At 40.3% G+C, this 20,374-nt stretch overlaps 1 protein-coding gene across 2 annotated transcripts in view; it reads left to right on the top strand.

The window, feature by feature from the left end:
* Positions 1–20,374, top strand: part of BMP1 (bone morphogenetic protein 1) — a 90,742-nt gene that overhangs the window by 58,132 nt on the left and 12,236 nt on the right. Inside the window, exons 8-19 of one of the 2 annotated variants that reach the window (XM_063448476.1) lie at positions 680–795; positions 1,612–1,714; positions 2,119–2,235; positions 2,626–2,771; positions 3,465–3,660; positions 4,040–4,165; positions 5,180–5,340; positions 6,998–7,178; positions 10,730–10,855; positions 11,403–11,530; positions 17,002–17,215; positions 18,748–18,998. In XM_063448476.1, coding sequence (XP_063304546.1) covers positions 680–795; positions 1,612–1,714; positions 2,119–2,235; positions 2,626–2,771; positions 3,465–3,660; positions 4,040–4,165; positions 5,180–5,340; positions 6,998–7,178; positions 10,730–10,855; positions 11,403–11,530; positions 17,002–17,215; positions 18,748–18,998 — 1,865 coding nt within the window. Of the gene's footprint in view, positions 1–679; positions 796–1,611; positions 1,715–2,118; positions 2,236–2,625; positions 2,772–3,464; positions 3,661–4,039; positions 4,166–5,179; positions 5,341–6,997; positions 7,179–10,729; positions 10,856–11,402; positions 11,531–17,001; positions 17,216–18,688; positions 18,999–20,374 lie in introns of those variants that run through there. The other variant, XM_063448477.1, reaches the window with a different exon arrangement.

Raw genomic sequence — 20,374 nt, 5'->3', positions numbered from 1 at the left:
TGTTCATTAATATCATGCCAATTTCCTGTGTCCCACCATACATTTTAAATAATTAATTGTGACATCGGGGGCACAAAAAGATGCTTTTTTCTCTACACAAACATAGTTTACATAATTTTTCACCTTCTGTCCTGACTGGAATAGTGGATAGCGCCATCTACTGGATGTGTTTATAAGCACCTCAATCTGTATCTATGCAATAATAAACATCTACAAGGCTTTATTTTAGTACAATCTGCAAACTTGCTAATAGATTCAAATTCTACATTTAACTTATTTGTATTAATTGTAATGCTGTTTTTTTTTTAGTGGGGGTGCCTGTAATCCAAATATTTCACTGCAAATTTGTTATACTGTAAGCCAAATGTTGTTTGCATGTTTATCAGTTCAGCAGTTAGCTTAGTAGCTTGTAAATGAAAAAATTCTGGTGGGGTAGACCTGTATATAACTGTAGACCTGTCAATTATCAATAACTTTCAGCCACATGCAATTGTATCACATGTCACCACGACAATGTAAGCTGTTTAAGAGTCTTTATTAATTGATTGGTCATAATTCTCTGACTGTTAAAGACTTGTTTTGCATCAGTAAATATATGTTGTTGGGAAGGTTGAACTTGATGGAATCTGTTAAGATTTGTAATTGTGAAGATGATGATAACCCATCTCTATGTCTGCAGCCTGCGGGGAGACACTTCAAGACAGTCAAGGGAATTTCTCATCTCCTGGATTCCCCAATGGATATTCTGCATACGTGCACTGTGTGTGGAGATTGTCTGTCACTCCTGGAGAGAAGGTATTTGTCCTTCTGTCTTACACAATTATGGCATACAATGAAAAGAGGAGGTATATTAAGTCACAGCCTTACCCTCTCTATTACAAACACCACCAAGAAGAGTGTCATTATCCACTGATTCTGGTCATATTACAACAAAAGGGTAACTAGGAGCCACATTTAGATAATATGGGTGATACACTTCTTACAGCCTCTGGCCCCATGCATTCACAGAAACCCACTCATAATTACCAGCAGTGAGATACCTGGATGGATGGTCAGGGGAACTTTTCAGATTTCCATATCAGCTCATAGATTTGAGCATCCTGGCAAGTATCAAAAGCCATAATATTAAAATAAAACAATCACAGTGGAATCCAGTCAAATTGCTGCTGTTTGTCCACTAGTACTTTTGCTAATTTCCTTGATATAAATAAATCCACAGGTGTTTTTACTGCACATTTTAATGACTTGCTGTCACATTTTACATTCTGGGTGAATAATTTCCATAGGCACTTGCTGAGTAGGAGGCTCATGAAAGATGAGATAAAATGTCTTTTGCTGGTTAAAAAACAACCTTTTATCCTTGTACTCATACAAATAGATTACTGAAGTTACCCTTTTCCGGTCAGTTTGACACTATTGCTATATTTTATGTTCATATTGTGTCTTCAATACTGACAATCTATCAACCACTTCATGTCTGTGTATATACCTTGCCCATTCTTCCTGTCCATTCCATTAACCCTAGCTATGAGAACTGGATCTTCATTGTTCAGTGTTGCATGTTATTCTTTCTCCTGGTTCTAATATCACTGCCTTTCCTCAACCCTTTAGATAATGCTGAATTTTACCTCTTTGGATGTGTACCGTAGCCGCCTCTGCTGGTATGACTACGTTGAGGTCAGGGATGGTTTCTGGAAAAAAGCTCCACTTAGAGGTACTGACTTGTCAAGTGCACTGCATTTTAAATTTAAATAAATGTACATATGTTTGTATACGGCTGCAAAAGCAAGTCATATTAGGTTTAGGAAAGACGTATAACAATTAACATATGACAGCATATGCCACATATACGCGAATAATGAAGAGGTACAGTGATAGACAAGCAAACCTTATAAACTGGGATAATTGGTCACTCTATGTTATATCGTCTAACCTCTGGTTTTCAGCTTGTATTTGTTCCTGTAATGGGTTTTTGATATAATGTGTCCTAAGCATGCCACTATTGCACCAATTAAATTGTAGTTTTATGTAAATATATTTCCTGCCCAAGCTTACTCAAAGACCATCTGTACCCCTTGAAAAAATAATAGTGGGGCTTCTTTGATCTCCCATTCACAGGTCGCTATTGTGGCGATAAAATTCCTGAACCCATCATATCCACAGAGAGCAGACTATGGATTGAGTTCCGGAGCAGCAGTAACTGGGTGGGGAAGGGATTCCAAGCTGTTTATGAAGGTATGAGAAGAAAGTGATCATAAGGAGAAAGCAATGGTGTATTTTTCCATACTCTCTAAAATGTTTCCTGTCGTAATTCTTTCATGATTCCCCTTCTGAGACTGAGACTGAGACTGCCAGCTTCACTTATCGTGGTCCGCTCTGTCCAACATCTACTGTTCTGAGGCTCTTTCACACCTCTGTCTGAAGGCTGTTACCACCTTATCATATGGCATGACTCTAATTTTTCCTATCCACACTTCTGCTGTAAGTCATCTCTCCTTCTGTCCCTTTTTGGTTATTTCTTAGGTCCTTACACATGCTCTTATCACTTTTGCTTTTTGCTCATTTCTTTTTTCTCCTGCTTCCTTCTTTTTTTTTCCTTATTATTTTGTATGTGTCTTGCTGCAGCTCTTTGTGGTGGAGAGGTAAAGAAAGATGCTGGTCATATCCAGTCCCCCAACTACCCAGATGATTACAGACCTAACAAGGCCTGTGTGTGGAGGTTGAGTGTGGCTGAGGGTTTCCATGTAGGTGTCTCATTCCAGTCCTTTGAGGTAAGATCAACAAAGTAACAAAAATGCAGTTCACTACAAAGCAACACAATCTGTAAATAAGTCATAGTGTGTCTTTGCTCAGAGTAATAGTACGGTGTGAGGGAAATGTAGTAAGGATGGGAAAGAAATAAGTCTGCTGGAGTTGCTGATCTGTGAATATTTGTTAAATAGGCAGGAATGTTATGCTAATGCATAGACAGCTGATTTTCAACTCCTGGTTAAAAACCCAAAATTGAGTCTTTATACATTTTCAATGGTCCCCAGCATTTAATAGAGGTTCATCATATTGATCAGGTCCCAAAAAACCTCCCTTAATAAACCAATTCATGTATCAGGACTGCCTTCTCCAATGTTATTTATAACACTGGGTAGAGTCTAAAGAATACATTGTATATTATATGAGTTGGAGATTGGGTTAATTCAAGTTTATGCCATGTGTGCAATTTGGATCCCTATCAAAATATATTAAAAACACTGCTTTAGACATTTTGTATCGCCATCATGTTCTGTTAGAATTTAGGTTGTGCTGCAATGTTCTATAGAGCTGTAGTGGATAGTGGTGATATTGTGCTCTATTCCATACCTCCACACAGAGGCAGACACATTACTCCACACCTGATTACAGACACAGGCATAAAAATTGTAAAGGAATATGTCTCTCTAGTTCATGGCTAACATCTACTTTTCCCACAGATTGAGCGCCATGACAGTTGTGCTTATGATTACCTGGAGATCAGGGATGGCAATACTGAATCCAGTACTTTAATTGGTCGATTCTGTGGCTATGACAAACCAGATGACATAAAGAGCTCGACCAATCAGTTGTGGATTAAATTTGTGTCTGATGGTTCCATAAACAAGGCTGGCTTCTCTCTTAATTATTTCAAAGGTTAGTAAACCACTCACCACATCAAATATTTGATAGAACACTCATTCTAAATACAACAGAGGTCAGCAAAATCCTCTGTAGGCAGAGTTTACAAAGTCAGCAAAGTTTTACCACTTCAAGGGTAAGCCGACATCACCAGACATTAGATCACCAGGGCAGACACCACACCAGAAGACTGCAAAGTGATCAAATCTAAGGTCAGCCGGACACCCACAGCTTGCCAGCCATTCTTTCACTGCTAAGCTCTGTTCAGCCATAACATTGTATCTAATGATACACTGTGTGTCCCAGATATATTTTATCCTCTTTGTGTTATTCTTTATGGTGATTCCTTCAGCTCTGAAACTTCTCATAACTTTTATTTGTGTTCCCTCCACAGAGGTAGACGAGTGCTCACGCCCTAATAATGGTGGCTGTGAGCAGCGTTGTGTGAACACTTTGGGGAGCTACAAGTGTGCCTGTGACCCAGGATATGAGCTGGGACCAGACAAGAGGACATGTGAAGGTAAGAACAACTCATTACTGTTGTTAAATTAAGTTTACCCTATACATGTCATAATCATGAGAATACAAAATTATAAGTTTCATGTCATAAATATACAATGCCACTTTGTTATCCCCATCCTATACTTGAAGGTGAATTATTACTCTGTCGGCACATTCAATATACCAATCAGTCATAACATTAAAACCACTGACAGGTGAAGTTAATAACATTGATTATATCGTTACAACGGCATATGTCAAAGGTGGAGATAAATTAGGCAGCAAGTGAACAGTCAGTTCTTGAATTGCATGTGTTGGAAGCAGGAAAAATTGGCAAGTGAAAAGATCTGTGTTACTTTGACAAAGGCCAAATAGTGATGGCTAGATGACTGGGTCAGAGCATCTCGAAAATGGCAAGTCTTGTGGGGTGTTCCTGGTATTGTGCAAGGAAGGACAACTGGTGAACCGGCAGCAGGGTCATAGGCGCTCAAGGCTCATTAATGCACGTGGGTAATACAGGCTGGCCCGTCTCGTCCAATCTCACAGAAGAGCTACTGTAGCTCAAATTTCACGTTCAGAGATGTCGCTGAGACCATACCATAACACATCAGAGCTGTTCTGGCAGCACGAGGGGGACCTATATGATATTAGGCAGGTGGTTTTAATGCTGTGGCTCATCAGTATATATCAGCAGTGCCTCTACGTCAGAATTGCATTGTTACTCTGTTAATTCATTCCCTTGCCATTCCTATCTCGCATATTAGAGTTCTGCCATAGGGATGTAGAACTTTATTTAACCCCTTGTGTGTTATAATCCTGTCACATGAATTGTTGGATTAGAATATTATTAGCAGCTACAGATCTGCCATCTATGCTTGATGAAACATATTGATAAGGGAATTTGCAGTTTATTTTTATAATGAGCATGCACCCTAGTGCTACATTACAAAATGTATTTCTTTATTCTTCCTGTGTGTTTTTTTTTCTAACAATGCCAATAGCATAGTTCCAATAAGTATCCAATTATTTTCAGCGGCTTGTGGCGGTTTCCTGACTAAGCTGAATGGCTCAATCACCAGTCCAGGATGGCCCAAGGAGTATCCCCCAAATAAAAATTGTGTCTGGCAGCTGGTTGCTCCAACACAATATCGAATCTCCCTAAGATTTGACCAATTTGAGACAGAAGGCAATGATGTGAGTACTTGCATATTGTACTGAACCCGTGAGTATGAAACATTATTTTGAAACAAGTTACAAACTTAAGGCTCTTTTGCAATCTTTTTGTAAAATATCCGCTGTACTGTTGTTATTACTAACAGCCAATAGATATTTGCAGCTAAAAATGCCAACTGGTTTCCATCTCTGACAGCCTTCAGTTCCATCTTGGTGAGATTTTAAAGAATGAAGAATTTTACCAGCTCTGGTTACTAATGATAGTGACACCCATTCTAGCAATTAATGACTTGTTGACAAAATGACATCAGACATCAGAATTCCTTTGTTCTTTTTTACCCTCTAACTAGTTGTTAATCATTTTGTTCTCTGCTATTCCTCGTTTCCCCTTTCTCCCATTTTTCTCCTCAAAATCTATTTCCTTCTTTGTTTTTCAGCCTATATATTCACATGTATTAAAGGGACACTGTAGACCCCCATACCACTTCAGCTCATTGAAGTGGTCTGGGTGCAATGTCCCATGTCCCTTAACCCTACAGTAATAATTATTGCAGTTTCTGAGAAACTGCAATAATTACTTTGCAGGGTTAAGTCCTCAAGACAGCCACCTTGCAGGGTTAAGTCTACAAGAGAGCCACTAGAGGGACTTGCGGGTGCTTAGACGACTTTTGCTCTGCATGAGGACTTTCAGCGTCACCAGAATCCCCATAGGAAAGCATTGAATAATGCTTTCCTATGGGGAAATCCTAATTTGAGCGCGCCATTGCCACACATGCGCATTAGGTCTCCCTTGACGGCTGACGTTGGTGGGGAGGAGCATGGGCTGAGCCTGACCCAGCGCCAAGGGATGGAGGGGGCACTGTACGATTCTACAGTGCTAGGAAAACGGGTTTGTTTTCCTGGCACTAGAGAATCCCTTTAACATTTCTTGCCATATGTCATGATTTATTCTACATGCCATATTTCATTCTCCGTTTTCAATACCTAAAAGGACACTCCACTGCCAGAATATAAAATCACTATTTAGTAGATATACCCAAAATGAAAACATGATTGCATTTAATTGTGCATTTTTTCATTGGGGGTATATCTAAAAAAAAGTCTCTTGTCTGAAGCCTTTGCAAGCCCTCCCCTATCTTTCCCAGCCCAGACCTTCTGTGGCTGTCCAATCACATACATCCCAGTTCAACTCAATGAACTTTGCAAGGCAGGTGCTCTGGGCAATTGCTGCTTCTTGAGTTTAGCTCCACTAAGCTAACAAAGCCAGGTAGTAACAGGACCTGTTGTCTGATTGAAAGCCAAAGGGGTGTAACCAGGTTCATTTATAAAAGTGTCACTCGCTACTGAAATCTGCACTTTTTGTAAAATGAAAAATAGGACACACTCTTAGCTGAAGTGCTTTAGGTGTATGCATTGTCTCTTAAATTGCGTATGCAATATTTTATCCCATTTGTTACTTTTCATCTCTTATTTATTTTACCAAGAAACAGAGAGAAATGTAATTGCTCTCTCCTCACAGTATGATAATTTTCTACAGTGCTGATAATGTTCTTAGAATTCTTTGAAAATAACCCAGGCAGTGATTTACAGATATGTACAAACTGCAATATTAATCTTGCTGGTTTTAATGACAGTGCTGTACAGTCACCATCTGATAATTAATTCTGCCTGCCCTCAGGTGTGCAAATATGATTTTGTGGAGGTTCGCAGTGGGTTGACGTCAGACTCCAAGTTGCATGGAAAATTCTGTGGCTCTGAACTCCCTTCAGTTATTACCTCTCAGTACAACAACATGCGCATTGAGTTCAAATCTGATAACACAGTTTCAAAGAAAGGTTTCCGGGCTAATTTCTTCTCAGGTGAGCTTTCGTTTGCATGCTGCCATTCTTTCTCTCCTCTTGCATTTCCACTTAGGGGATGTTTGATTGTCTGATGCTTTCTGGGCAATACGGTGACGTTTGTCATGGCATGATGACACTAAAGTCTTGGTCATATGCCTGCATTGCTTGGTGATGTCATCTTCTCCTCTTCCCCTCCATAACACAAAATTACATATAAGGATTTCAAAGAGATGGAGCAAAAAGTGACAATTCAAAACCACACTTCACAATTACACAACACGACTGTATATTACCGAAAGATGGTATAAGGACACACAAAAAAAAAATAGATATTATAATAAAACTTGGCAAAGATGCAATATTTATAATTGTGGAGACTTTAAAAGAAGTGTTTTCTGGCAGAGCTGCCACGGTTTGGATTGTGCCTGAGGCAGGTTGATGACCTGCCCTTGTTACCTCCCTGGACAGTTGTTAGCTGGGGAAAAATACTGAATATTTTAATTTCAATATACAAAATAATCAATCACAACATTTCAGCACTAGAGGCCTGCCTCAATATCCAGCTTCTGAAATGGGGTCCACATCTACTGTAAAAGAGGTATTTTCCTAGTTCTTAAGAGAGATAAAAGACAGTTTGATTTGATTTATCTGACATGGTGTCTGTACATTTATGCTGTTGTTGGTTAATGATGCTAGAAGTAATGGCTTGTTATTTACACCTGTCACATAATGGCTAGTGCAAGGATTTTTACTTCTCTGGGAAAATATCCCAATACTTACCTTCTCTTTCTGCTTTGCCTCTCTAGTTCCTTGCTCTATCAGCCTTACTCTTCCATCATTCTCCCAGTCAGTCTTTTTCAAGTCTGTCTCACCCAGTGCTTGCCTGTATTCTGTAATCCCTACAAGCTTTAGATACAGAAATTCCAGTACATGGAGTCACACATTCCTTGCATCACACATATGCAGACCATTTTCGGTGCTCTGTTCTTCTGTACTTCTGCACAAATCCGAGCTCTAATAGGAAGTGCCAGTTTGTAAATAATCAGTGCCATTGATGTGTACCAAATAGAGGCTGTAGGCTGGTCACAGAGATGTATTGATGGCACCACCAGCCCGAAGGACTACAGAGTTTTCCCCTTAGGCCAGTGCACCAAACAAATGCTGCAGTGCTGTTATTTCATTTTGGGACTATTTTGTATATTGAAGTAAAATTACTGTGTTAGTTTTTTTTTTTTTTATTAATGTAGGTTTCATTTTTTATATCATTATAGTAGGTGACTCTAGAGGTCACTGTAGATGGCTGCACCCACCACTGTCTTTCACCATAGTCAATTTATGTGTGCATCTATAATAATTTTTCTATTCATGGAGCAGGCCAGGAGAGAGGTGTAATTTCCTATGAAACCCAAGCATATCTGCATATTTTATTTCCCAAAGAGCCGATGCAATATGCAGTTATAGCGGTGAGCATTAAGTTGTTGTTGTGCTCTTTAACAAACCTAGGATATGTGACAATGACAGAACTTGGGAATGAGTGTCTCTTACCAGGCAAACACAGTATGAGCTAAAGAGACATGTAGAAAGATATTTAATTATTGAAAGGCCATGGCCACTGTTTCACAGTAAGCTTTCAGAAACACTACTTCTCTCAGTACAAAATAATGACATTCCACCTGCAACAGCAGTGTGTAAAGCAGGGATGCATGTTGATATAATGACTCAGATTTACACAGTGATACAGGACTACTGTAGTTTACATGGTGAACATATTAACATCACTAAGGTGGCAAATCAGACCCACAGAGACCGAATGGAGACATTGGGTTTTACTTAGTAGTGAAAATGGGTTTTGGTGAGGTGAAATATATTATCTTAACAGCTCTGTCCTGCCTTTTGGTTTGGTTGCATGGGGTGCTTGGCATGTTCATTGCATGACAACCCTGCATCTACTATCCATGCACGATTTTATTTTGGCTTCTGGCTCCCAGCTCTGCATTCTGGATTATCACAAGGAAACAGTTACCCCCTATCTCCCGCTCACTCCTTTCTCTGTCTGTCTGTTTCTCCCCATCCCTCAACCTACTTCTTTGTCTCTACTTATTTCCCCTCTAATCTGTTCTGATTTCTTTTTTTTCTTGCCCTTCTCAATTCATACAACCTTCTTTTTCTTCTGTGCCAACACACTTATATTCTATATCTGCTCTTTTTCATTTCCTTGTAATTTCCCTCACTTTTTACCATCCTTTATCCGTCTCCATCAAAACAATGCACTTAATTATTTTCTCCTAATTCATTTACCTCCACAATCACCTGTCCTCTACCTCAAATCATCTTGTATTGCTTTTTCTTCTCTAAATCTCATTTTAAATTGCTATTCCTCTATTTTCCTCAATTGGTTCTGCTCATCCTTTACTTACCCCACTTACGCCTCCCTTATATTTCCTTTCACACTGCCTTTTCTCTTCTTTTCTTACTTGGTTATACATAACTTCATAAAAACTGCTTGGCTTTTACTTTTATTACTGTGTTCCATCACCCACCCCATACTCTCCTTTCTATTCTTCTCTCTTGCTTCCTTTCCCTCGTCCTTAAATCAAATTTATCCTCCATCTATGATTTCCTAAATCTCCCCAAACTGCTTGTTTTCTCTCTGTATTTGGCTGACTTCCTTGTTTCTCTTCATTCAAACTGTCCTACCTTTTTCACTCTTAATGTCCCCTTCTTTGTCCATCATATTCTTCTCGTTCTCTCCTCCACGTCTCCTCTGTCCCACCCCATCTTTCATTACAGAGAAGAAGAACCTACAGAAGTTATTACAGTTGAACGAAGTGAACCAGAAGCAGAAGCAACAACCGGCTCCTCGTAGGAGCCGCCAACGAGTGAAAACCCGGACTACGAAAAAGAATCGCTCCCCTTAACGAAAGCTCCCAATGATATTTCCTTACCTTAAATATCCCCAATGCTCATCTTTACTCTGCCCTACCCTCTTTCCTACCAAACCCCTTTCCCCCCATTTTTGTCTGTCCAGGCCTCTAAACTACAGAATACAATCTTATCCACTGGGGAATCTAGCCCTCCCAATTCAGAGACATTTGGGTTTGGGGAGACTGTTTTGGCAATCAATTGTTTCTTTTTCGTTTTTTTATTATTTTAGTTAATAAATATCTATTTTTATTGGTTTTTTAACCTGCAGCATTAATATGTCAGTGATTATGCAAAGGTAAAGGGTATGAGGTATATAAAATGGTACATATTTTCCACCTCTCCCAACCCCTTTCTAAGTGGGGACACATACTTGGCTTCTCAGGTAATGCTTATTATCCATACTCATAATTGGCAATGTGGTCACTGAATGTCATCCATGTTTGCACTCTGCATCTTCACTCTGCTCTCCTGGTCTATGTGGATTCCCCCTTCTGTCTCTCAGGTAATGGTGGTGGTCTCTGTGTGCCAGGGGGGTGGGGGTGGATGAGGATTCTGCCTTCACTTCACCTCACCAGTCTCTTCATGAGCTCTTCGCCTCCTTACCACATTGCTGACATACTCAGTTCCCTCTACATATATTTCAGATAAGGATGAATGCTCCCGTGATAATGGAGGTTGTCAGCATGAATGTACCAACACAATGGGCAGCTATTCCTGTCAGTGCCGCAGCGGGTTCACCCTGCACGAGAACAAACATGACTGCAAGGAGGGTAACTCCACTATATGTCTGCCCCAGTACTGTATCTGTATATATTTCTAATAGATGCATACTTCCACCATATGTAATAAGTATTATGTGCCTCTAATTTTAAATTATACTGACCTCCTCTTTATGTTTTACAATACAGTGTGCAAATAAGTGTGCAAATTTATGCATGTCGCATTCCATTAAATAGATACCCTCCATATATATATATGTATATATATATACCAATACTTTATGCTTCTAGCGTTCTATGACATACACTCCCTTCATAATTTACTCCAATACTCTGTGCACATAGCATTCTACTATACAGATCTCATATTTACACAACTCTGTGTGTAGGTAGACTCCCATACTGTATGTGTATGTCTCTAGCTTATACAATGCAATCAAAATAACATAATCAAAATAAGTACTGTGTGCATATAGCCTGACCTGTCATACACACTCACTATGTATATGTATTTATATATATATATATATATATATATATATATATATATATATATATTTCCTAAAAATGTTTCTCTATTCTTGTCTTTCCTTATCAGCTGGTTGTGACCATAAACTGTCAGGCAGCACTGGGATTATCTCCAGCCCCAACTGGCCTGATAAATACCCCAGTAAGAAGGTCTGCACTTGGCAAGTTACAGCCACACCGGGCCATCGTCCCAGATTGGTAAGAGTTACACCTGTTCTTTTCCAATCAGCCAGGTAATGCTAATAAATGCAAACTTAGAATTCAATCAGATACATTTTGGATGATCAAGACGTCCTTACAGGATTATTCAGTAAAGTCTAAATGCCCTCCCGTCCAAATTAGAAAAAAACATATTGGACCATCTGTGGTAATTCGGTCTGCAAAATCTGGATATTGTTTAAAAGATTTGCAAAGCAGCCTCTGAATTACCTTGAGTGTAGCTTGAATTTCAGCCTGTCCAGAAGCAACTAAGTGGCTCAAATCTGCTGTCATATTGTGGGTGGATTGCTGTGCAATTTATTTTTGTTGAATTCGAAAAGCTATCACATAGATTGCGATTCCTGTCCTGTGTGAAATTGGATTATCATACATTCTAACATTTCAAATAGACAGACACTTTAATTTTAGGGGTGTTCAAGCGGGTGTGGCAAGGAGCGGGGCTGTTCTGAGAAATTACTTACTAATAACAATTTATGGAGCTAAAATATAATTTAAAACAAGAACAATGCATCTTATTTACACAGACTGATTTATAAACACATTTATTTTAGTTTAAAGGCACACTATAGCCACCAAAACAACTTCAGCTTAACAAAGCTGTTTTTGTGTATAGATCATGTCCCTGTAGTCTCACTGTTGAATTCTCTGCCATTTAGGAGTTAAATGACTTTGTTTATGAACCCTAGTCACACCTCCCTGCATGTGACTTGCACAACCTTCCTAAACACTTCCTGTACAGAGTCATCTAAAGTTTATCCTTCCTTTATTGCAAGTTCTGTTTAATTTAGATTTTCTTATTCCCTGCTATGTTAATAGCTTGCTAGACCCTGCAAGAACCTTCTGTATGTTAAATAAAGTTAAATTTACAGAGAAAGAGATACAATTGTTTAAGGTAAATTACATCTGATTAAAAGTGAAACTAGTTTTTTTTTCATGCAGGCTATGTCAGTCAGAGTCAGGGGAGGTGACTTAACTCCTAAATGGCAGTGAATTGAGCAGCGAAACCTGAGAAGCATGATCTATACCATGGGTCGTCAACCTGGTCCCTACCGCCCACTAGTGGGCGTTTTACGATTTCAGGTGGGCGGTAGGGATTTCCAGGTTTTGACGACCTGACGACCGGGCGGGCGGGTGCGAGCCGGCGGTACCCCTGCGACTGGGTACCGCCGTGACAATTTGCGGCCCCGGCCCACGCGGCAAACCGCCGGGGCCGCATATGGAGGGTTCCATCGGGTGGCCCATGCTGTCAGGGCCACCCGATGGATGTGGATTGTGAGGGGGCCTGGTCGCGCTGGTTAAGCGCCCAGCGCTGACCGGGCCCCCTGTGATGACATCATCTCTGCTGGGAGGAAGTGATTCCCGGTCACTCCTCCCAGCATACTGAGAGCCCACGCGGGAGGAAGGAGGAGGAGGGAGTCAGAGTGGGAACTCTGACTCCCATCCACCTGAGCCACCACTGAACCCCAGGGAAAGTCACCCTCCTGAATCTAAAAGGTAGGAAACAGGAGGGTGACTTAAATATAATATGTGTGTGTGTGTGTGTGTCTTTGTATGTATGTCTTGTGTGTGTTTGTGTGTGTGTGTCTTTGTATGTATGTCTTGTGTGTGTCTGTATATATGTGTGTCTTGTGTGTATGTATGTATGACTGTCTGTTGGTATGTGTGTTTTGTGTGTGTCTGTATGTATGTGTCTTGTGTGTATGTGTGTCTGTCTGTGTTCCTGTATGTGTGTGTGTCTGTATGTGTCGTGTGTGTCTGTATGTGTCGTGTGTGTATGCGTCGTGTGTGTGTGTCAGTATGTGTCTGTATGTGTCGTGTGTGTGTATGCGTCGTGTGTGTGTGTCTGTATGTGTCGTGTGTGTGTATGCGTCGTGTGTGTGTGTCGTGTGTGTGTATGCGTCGTGTGTGTGTGTCGTGTGTGTGTATGTGTCGTGTGTGTGTATCTATGTGTCTGTATTTGTGTATGTGTGTGGCTGTATTTGTGTATGTGTGGCTGTATTTGTGTATGTGTGGCTGTATTTGTGTATGTGTGGCTGTATTTGTGTATGTGTGGCTGTACGTGTGGCTGTACGTGTGGCTGTACGTGTGGCTGTACGTGTGGCTGTACGTGTGTCTTGTACGTGTGTCTTGTACGTGTGTCTTGTACGTGTGTCTTGTACGTGTGTCTTGTACGTGTGTCTGTCTGTTATAGTGGACTATATAGTAAGTGGGCTACCTAGCTCAGCCTTCCTACTGGGCATTGCTACAAGGAAGGTTAAAAAATAGAAAAAAGGGGAAAAAAAAGGTGGGGAGGGGAATTGAGGAGGGAGAGGAGAGGAGCTGACGCACAAATGAGAAATCATATTATGCGCAAACAGAGAAGTCGTCTGAATATCACTGAAAGAGACCTTCGTTTGTTCCTTACGAAAATCGAACCAGATATCAAATATTTAGTCTCGCAGCATCAACCTCAAGGATCTCATTAATCACTAGTAAAGGTAATTTCAATTTACTTTATTGTTTTCTCATTAAACTTTATAAAGTTAAAAACCTTATAAACCTGCATTAAGTAGAAATAAAAAGATAAATGTACGTACATTTATTTTTTGTAAAACACCCTCCTTTCTAAAAAAAATCTGCATTTGCGCGAAAACTGGTGGGCGGTAAGGAATTTTTTTCAACCAAAAAGATGCATTAGTGGGCGGTAGGTAAAAAAAGGTTGACTACCACTGATCTATACACTAAAACTGCTTCATTAAGCAAAAGTTATTTAAGTGACTATAGTGTTCCTTTAAATACACATTACTCATCCTAAATAGGGACAATTGTGAGGTATGGAGTATGGCTATTGCTCTGTAGTCGTTATATCGATGTTTTTTACTGTATCCGCAGAATTATCAGCATGGGTATTCAATAATTATCTTAATTGGTGACATCCCTGAATATCTAAAAGCTTTCAGAATTACCATTAACACAGTCAATTTGTATTTTTTATGATTAATAAAATTGTAGTAAAATTAGGAACCGAGATGATCTGTTTTAAGGGAGTGCTGGAAAAAAATGTCAAATAGCTAAATCATTACTGCCCAGGCCTGTGGTGGTTCAATATCAGTTTTGGTAGCTTGTTCTTGATTTGCTCCTTTAAAAAATAAAGTTGAGGGGGGCGGAGCCTAGCAGCCGCCGACCGGCCGCACATCAGAGGAGCTCCGCACAAAAAAGCCTGAATTGGGGGGCGGGGCCGGACCGCCATGCTGCATGGACGCACGGGCGGGCAGCTCCGTCGGCTTTCCCACTATAAACTGCACCAGAGCGGAACTTTTACCGGAACGAAGCCGGGAGACGGCGGCCCGTGCTGTGCCGGTTCCAGGAGTGGACCTGTGTATTGTCTCTCAGTCTCTGGGAGGGAGATCCTCGGTCCCTGAGGCTGGGGCCTTCTCCGATGGTGAGCGGAGTGCTTTCCTAGCCTGTTATTTTCATGTTAAAAAAAAAAAAAAAAAAGTGCTGTTTAACCTGCCACACCGTGAAATGCTATGAAAACGCTTGCAGCAGCTGTCGTGGCTCTGCACGCTTATTATTTTATGCACAAATAAAATAAAGAATTAAAAAAAAAAAAAAAAAAAGCCTGAATTCAGCCCAAAAAAGTGAGGATAACCCTTAAAATTGCGTACCTTTCAGCCCGCTGGTACAGGGCTTACCAGAGAGAGAGTGCCCCAGCGAGTCGGCGGCGGACCACGAACGAGACATCGGGGATCGATCTGAGGCCTATAGGCGGCCTACACGGACAGCACGGGGGAGGCGGCCGATCCCTCTGTGAACCGCTGCCAAACTGTTTGGAGGTCTCCCCGATACAATCTCTCCCCCCCCCCCTGCCGGAGAGGGATATCCCGGCGCACAACCCATGCCTCAGCTGCACACCAACGCTCCAGACTAGTAGCCCTGCAAGCCCAGCACCACACAACATGGCGGACGCCACGTGCCAGCCAGAATGCAGAGCCACATTGCTGCCACTCTCGGAACGGCTGGATCGCCTACTGGCCGACTTTTGGGCAAAGCTCTCGGGCCGCGGGAATGCCCCAATAGCGGCACCATCAGCAACAAACACGCAGGCCACCAAGCACCGACCAACGGCTCCAAGAGAGGACCCAACTACGGCCTGGAAGGCGGGGAGGAGAAGACGGGAGACCCGACACAAGCCACGGCGGGCCAGCAACAAACCGCCAGTGGTGAGTCAACCACCTGACAAGCAACGAGTCCTGGGTCTGCCCGCTCGAACCCTCCCTTCCCCCATGGTGACAAACAACCCTCCAGAGCGAAGACATAAGCGAGAACAGCCTGACCCAGAGACCCACCGCTACAGATATCGGGTGAGCAAAAGAAATGTACCGCCGAGGCTAGTCCCTGGCAAAACCTGGGATACCACCCTGGAAAAAAGCCACCTGGACTGCCTTGGGGTCTGGGCCAGAAGGGGGAGCCTCACTGAAGAGACTAGTTGCGGGAAAGACTGTGTGTCTCTACCTCTGGGCATTGGTTAGGTGCTCTTAAAATCTTACCTGCTGATCTCCTGTTAATGACAACGGCTTGTTGAAAACCCAATACCAGATTATACGTGAGAATTACCCAGCGGTTACTCTAAGCTTACAGTCCCACATCTTGATTTACATTCACGTTTTAGTTTAATCTACCTTGTTACATCTCAGCCAGTGTGTATTTAAAATGTCTTTTCTCCTCTCTTGAACAAACAACCACTGGCAAGATCACTTTAAGCATGCTTAATATAAAATAGTGCATGCTCCTACATATGTATAACTAGTCTAAGAATATATTACTATTTTGTTTTAACATGACTTAGCTCCTACCTAGCATATATCATGCTTCAAGCGATACATTACTTTTCTTTAAACTCGTAATCACTCAGATCATATTTTTAGATCCACAGTTAAGATTGTTTTATCGTACCTATACAAGGTGCAAGCTACCGTTAAACCTGTTTTATCATGCCTATACAAGGTGCAAGCTACCGCCATGCCACATTTACAACACACAAGCCTTGATTCTCCTGACTTATAACTGTCAAAATCCAAATGATGTTTCGCTTCTGGCACTCAACATTATCATAAGTCTTATCGTAAGCTTAAAAAATATAAAAAGAGGCAGTCCCTCATGGGAGTTGTTGTACTGTATAGATGTGACCCTAAGCTGTATGAAAATCGTACCTCCTATCTTTGTTCTGTACCCCACTTAACTATTGCCTCAATAAAAGAAAGATTTACAAAAAAAAAAAAAAAAAAAGTTGAGGGACTCTCTGAGAGATTCTGTGTGCATGTGTTAACTCAGTGATATTTAACTTCTATTTCACTATTTGGCCTGCTCACTGCATGTCCTTACTTACCCTTCTGCCCCTCCCCCCACCCCCATTCTTTGGTGCTTCATTCAGAATTTCTTAATTTTAATTATGACTCATACATTCCCAGATTGTGACAGAGCTGGATCTCGAGTCCCACCAGGAGTGTCTCTATGACCATGTTGAGGTCTACTCTGGTACTGATGCTCAGTTTCCTGTCCTTGAACGTTTTTGTGGAAGTAAAATCCCAGATCCCATCACCGCCCCCAACAACACTTTGTTCCTGAAATTTGTGTCCGACAACTCCGTTCAGAAAAAAGGATTCCTTGCAGAGCTGTCATCAGGTGACATACCCACTATACTAGTATATGATATTTCTAAAACATCTCTTCATATAGCCTTTTGGTCCACTCATTGTATATGATTTCTTTATAAAAAAATTCTCACCACTATCTAGTGGAATGGAACACTGTTAGCTATGCACTTTCAACAACACATACCAGTTATTGGCATTACATTTGTACCCAGCATGACTGCACAATATTTGCGCAATTGCACTTTACCCTGTTGACTCCATTTCCTACAACACCACATTATTTATACAGCTGCAGTGCTCAGTAACTAGTCTAATAGGTAAACAGAAGGGTCACGTCACATAATTGCACAACTTGCTCACACTGATACACAGCAATTCATTGGGTTTGGGGATCCACCTAAAAATTATCTCACAATTATCTCACATATTTACAAGAAACCAGCTATGAAAATTATGCAACAACTACCCATCTGTTTAAACACATTGAAAAAGACAGCACATATATAATTAGTTACATGAACAATAAAAATAATGTCCAGGGGCACCTAAAAGATATGAGCACAATGAATTAATAATTAGTTAATGTGTTATTCCAACCTTTTCAATGTCAAGTGACTTTGCCATACCCTATGTATACATGTATAAGTGAGACTTTTATTATGGGAAAAACATTGAGGTGTCCTGGGGACTTCATATTAAACATTGATATGTCATTCTTTTCTTCTAATACACTATTTTACATTACATAATGTTTTAGAGTAAGGGCTAGGGTAGGGCTCCTTTAATGTTAAGGCAGCACTTGGACATATGTAGCACAGTCTGCCCAAAATTAGTGTGAGTAACAGTTCCAGGCAGCAGTTGCTATTTGTTCCTGTCATTCAGCTTGTCCCAATAGTGACATATCAGGAGAGGAGCTGCAAGATAGACAAAATTGTCCTGTTTTTGTCTCCTTCTGCAACATCATTATCTAGATGTTGCCTGTATTAAAATACTGGAAACTGCAGATAACTAATGCCTGATGCTAATGCCTGAATGTAACTCACTCTGAACTTGTGCTAACTCAGAATGATTGTTCTATCATTGTCCTGAGGTTTGGAGCCCTTCACACAGCAGGGTGTTAGTCAAACTGTGCATTTCAGAGAATAACTTACGGATGACATCATCCACCATTTGGAACAGGATATGAAAACATGATAACCAGCGGATCATATAAAATATATACATATATTACTATATATATATATATATATATATATATATATATATATATATATATATATATACAGTCTTATCAATGAGGAGAATTACAAACATGAGCAAAACAACATACATAAAAAAAATAGAATTAATAAGAACACTTACACAATTAAATACAGGGTTCTAGACTATAGACTCTATTTATTACCATAAATTAATGATTGCATTTTAACAAGAAATAAGTCCCACACCTCTTTGTTATGCTTTTATGCTTCTGTGTAGCACATTTTATATTGGTTTACAGGACTGTGATGCTGTGTACGTGGATGTATTGTTGTGTACCATTGCGTTTCCCTCTCACAGTGTGTGGAGGGACTCTGTATGCAGAGGTTCGCACAAAGGATCTGTATTCTCACGCCAAATTCGGAGATGACACACATCCTACAGCTACCGAGTGTGTGTGGCATGTGGTGTCAGAACCTGGTTATGGAGTAGAGCTGGTCTTCCAGAGCTTTGAGTTGGAAGAAGAGCCAGATTGTGGATATGATTATATGGAGTTGTACGATGGGCCGGATGAAGGAGCCCCCCGGCTGGGGAGATACTGCGGGTCAGGGGTATGTACCATCTAAGGATTATATTGTATAATTTCTATATTCTTTCCTCTTTTTTTTCCCAGTGTCCTGATGGCAATTCTATCACTATTATTTAGCAGAAAAGTAAATTTTGTATGGGTGTATATATTTATATATATATATATATATATAGAAGCTTGGCACTCTCCTTATTGGAATTTTAATTATAAGTGCCTGGGTGCTATCCGTGTCCAAAATATAATAATATAATAATCCGTGTCCAAAAATAATTGTAACTAACATCATCCGATGCTATAAAATAGACACACACATATATATATACACACAAAAGCAATGATCCAGGATGCACTCACAAGTCTTTCAGTTGAAAAAATTTTATTTAATGAAAAAAGTTACATACAGCAAATAATCGATGTTTCGACCCTGCTGGGTCTTTTTCAATCTTGAAAAAGACGCAGCAGGGTCGAAACGGTGATTATTTGCTGTATGTAACTTTTTTTTATTAAATCACAATTTTTCCACTGAAAGACCTGTGAATGAATCCTGGATCATTACTTTTGTGTATATATATATATGTGTGTGTCTATTTTATAGCATCGGATGATGTTAGTTACAATTATTCCCCTGTTATTATTGTTATTAGTAATTTATTTTTATTATTGTGTTATTATTGGAAATTCATTCATAAAAACATTTGAAGTGAGAAAAAAAAAGTACATTTATGCATCATTTTTTTATCTCACCTCCATAAATAACTGTCCTAATGACTCTAGTCAGGTTAATTTGTGATGATTGGTCATTTTAGGAGGATCCTTTGCCACAGCCACTTATCCGTTTTAATTCTTCAAATGTACTGTAGAAGGTATGCCTTAGACAGCACCATCAACTTTATTCATAAAATTCTGAATTCACAGTAGCAAATTTGGATGAAATTATTTGAAGTAATTCAGTGGGATGATTTCTAAAGTCATTTACTCACTTTACTATCCTCCAAAATTATCAGAACACATGAAGTGACCCAAATTAGCACCAAATTGGAGACATTCCAGAATAAAACAAAAGAATAGTTAAATGGACACTCCACATCCCTGAAGCACTTTGGCTTACTGAAGTGCTTTATTTGTGAAGTGTGATCCCTTTTTTTCATTTTACAAAAAGTGCAGATTTGAAAAAATTTTACACTTTTTAAATGAACCTTGTTACACCCACTGGCTGTCAATCAAACCACCTGTTCTGTAACTTCCTACCTGTTTAGCTCAGAGAAGTCAAACTCAAAGAAGCGGCAATTGCCCAGAGCTCCTGCCTTGCAAAGACTTCTCATTGAGCTGCATTTTGAGGTCTGTGATTGGGCAGCCACAGAAAGTCTGAGTGGGGTTACAGGCTTCAAAAGGCTGCAG

This window comes from Pelobates fuscus, chromosome 3, assembly GCF_036172605.1.
Source record: "Pelobates fuscus isolate aPelFus1 chromosome 3, aPelFus1.pri, whole genome shotgun sequence".
NCBI classification, from domain to species: domain Eukaryota; kingdom Metazoa; phylum Chordata; class Amphibia; order Anura; family Pelobatidae; genus Pelobates; species Pelobates fuscus.
This window is presented reverse-complemented; position numbering and strand designations above follow the sequence as displayed.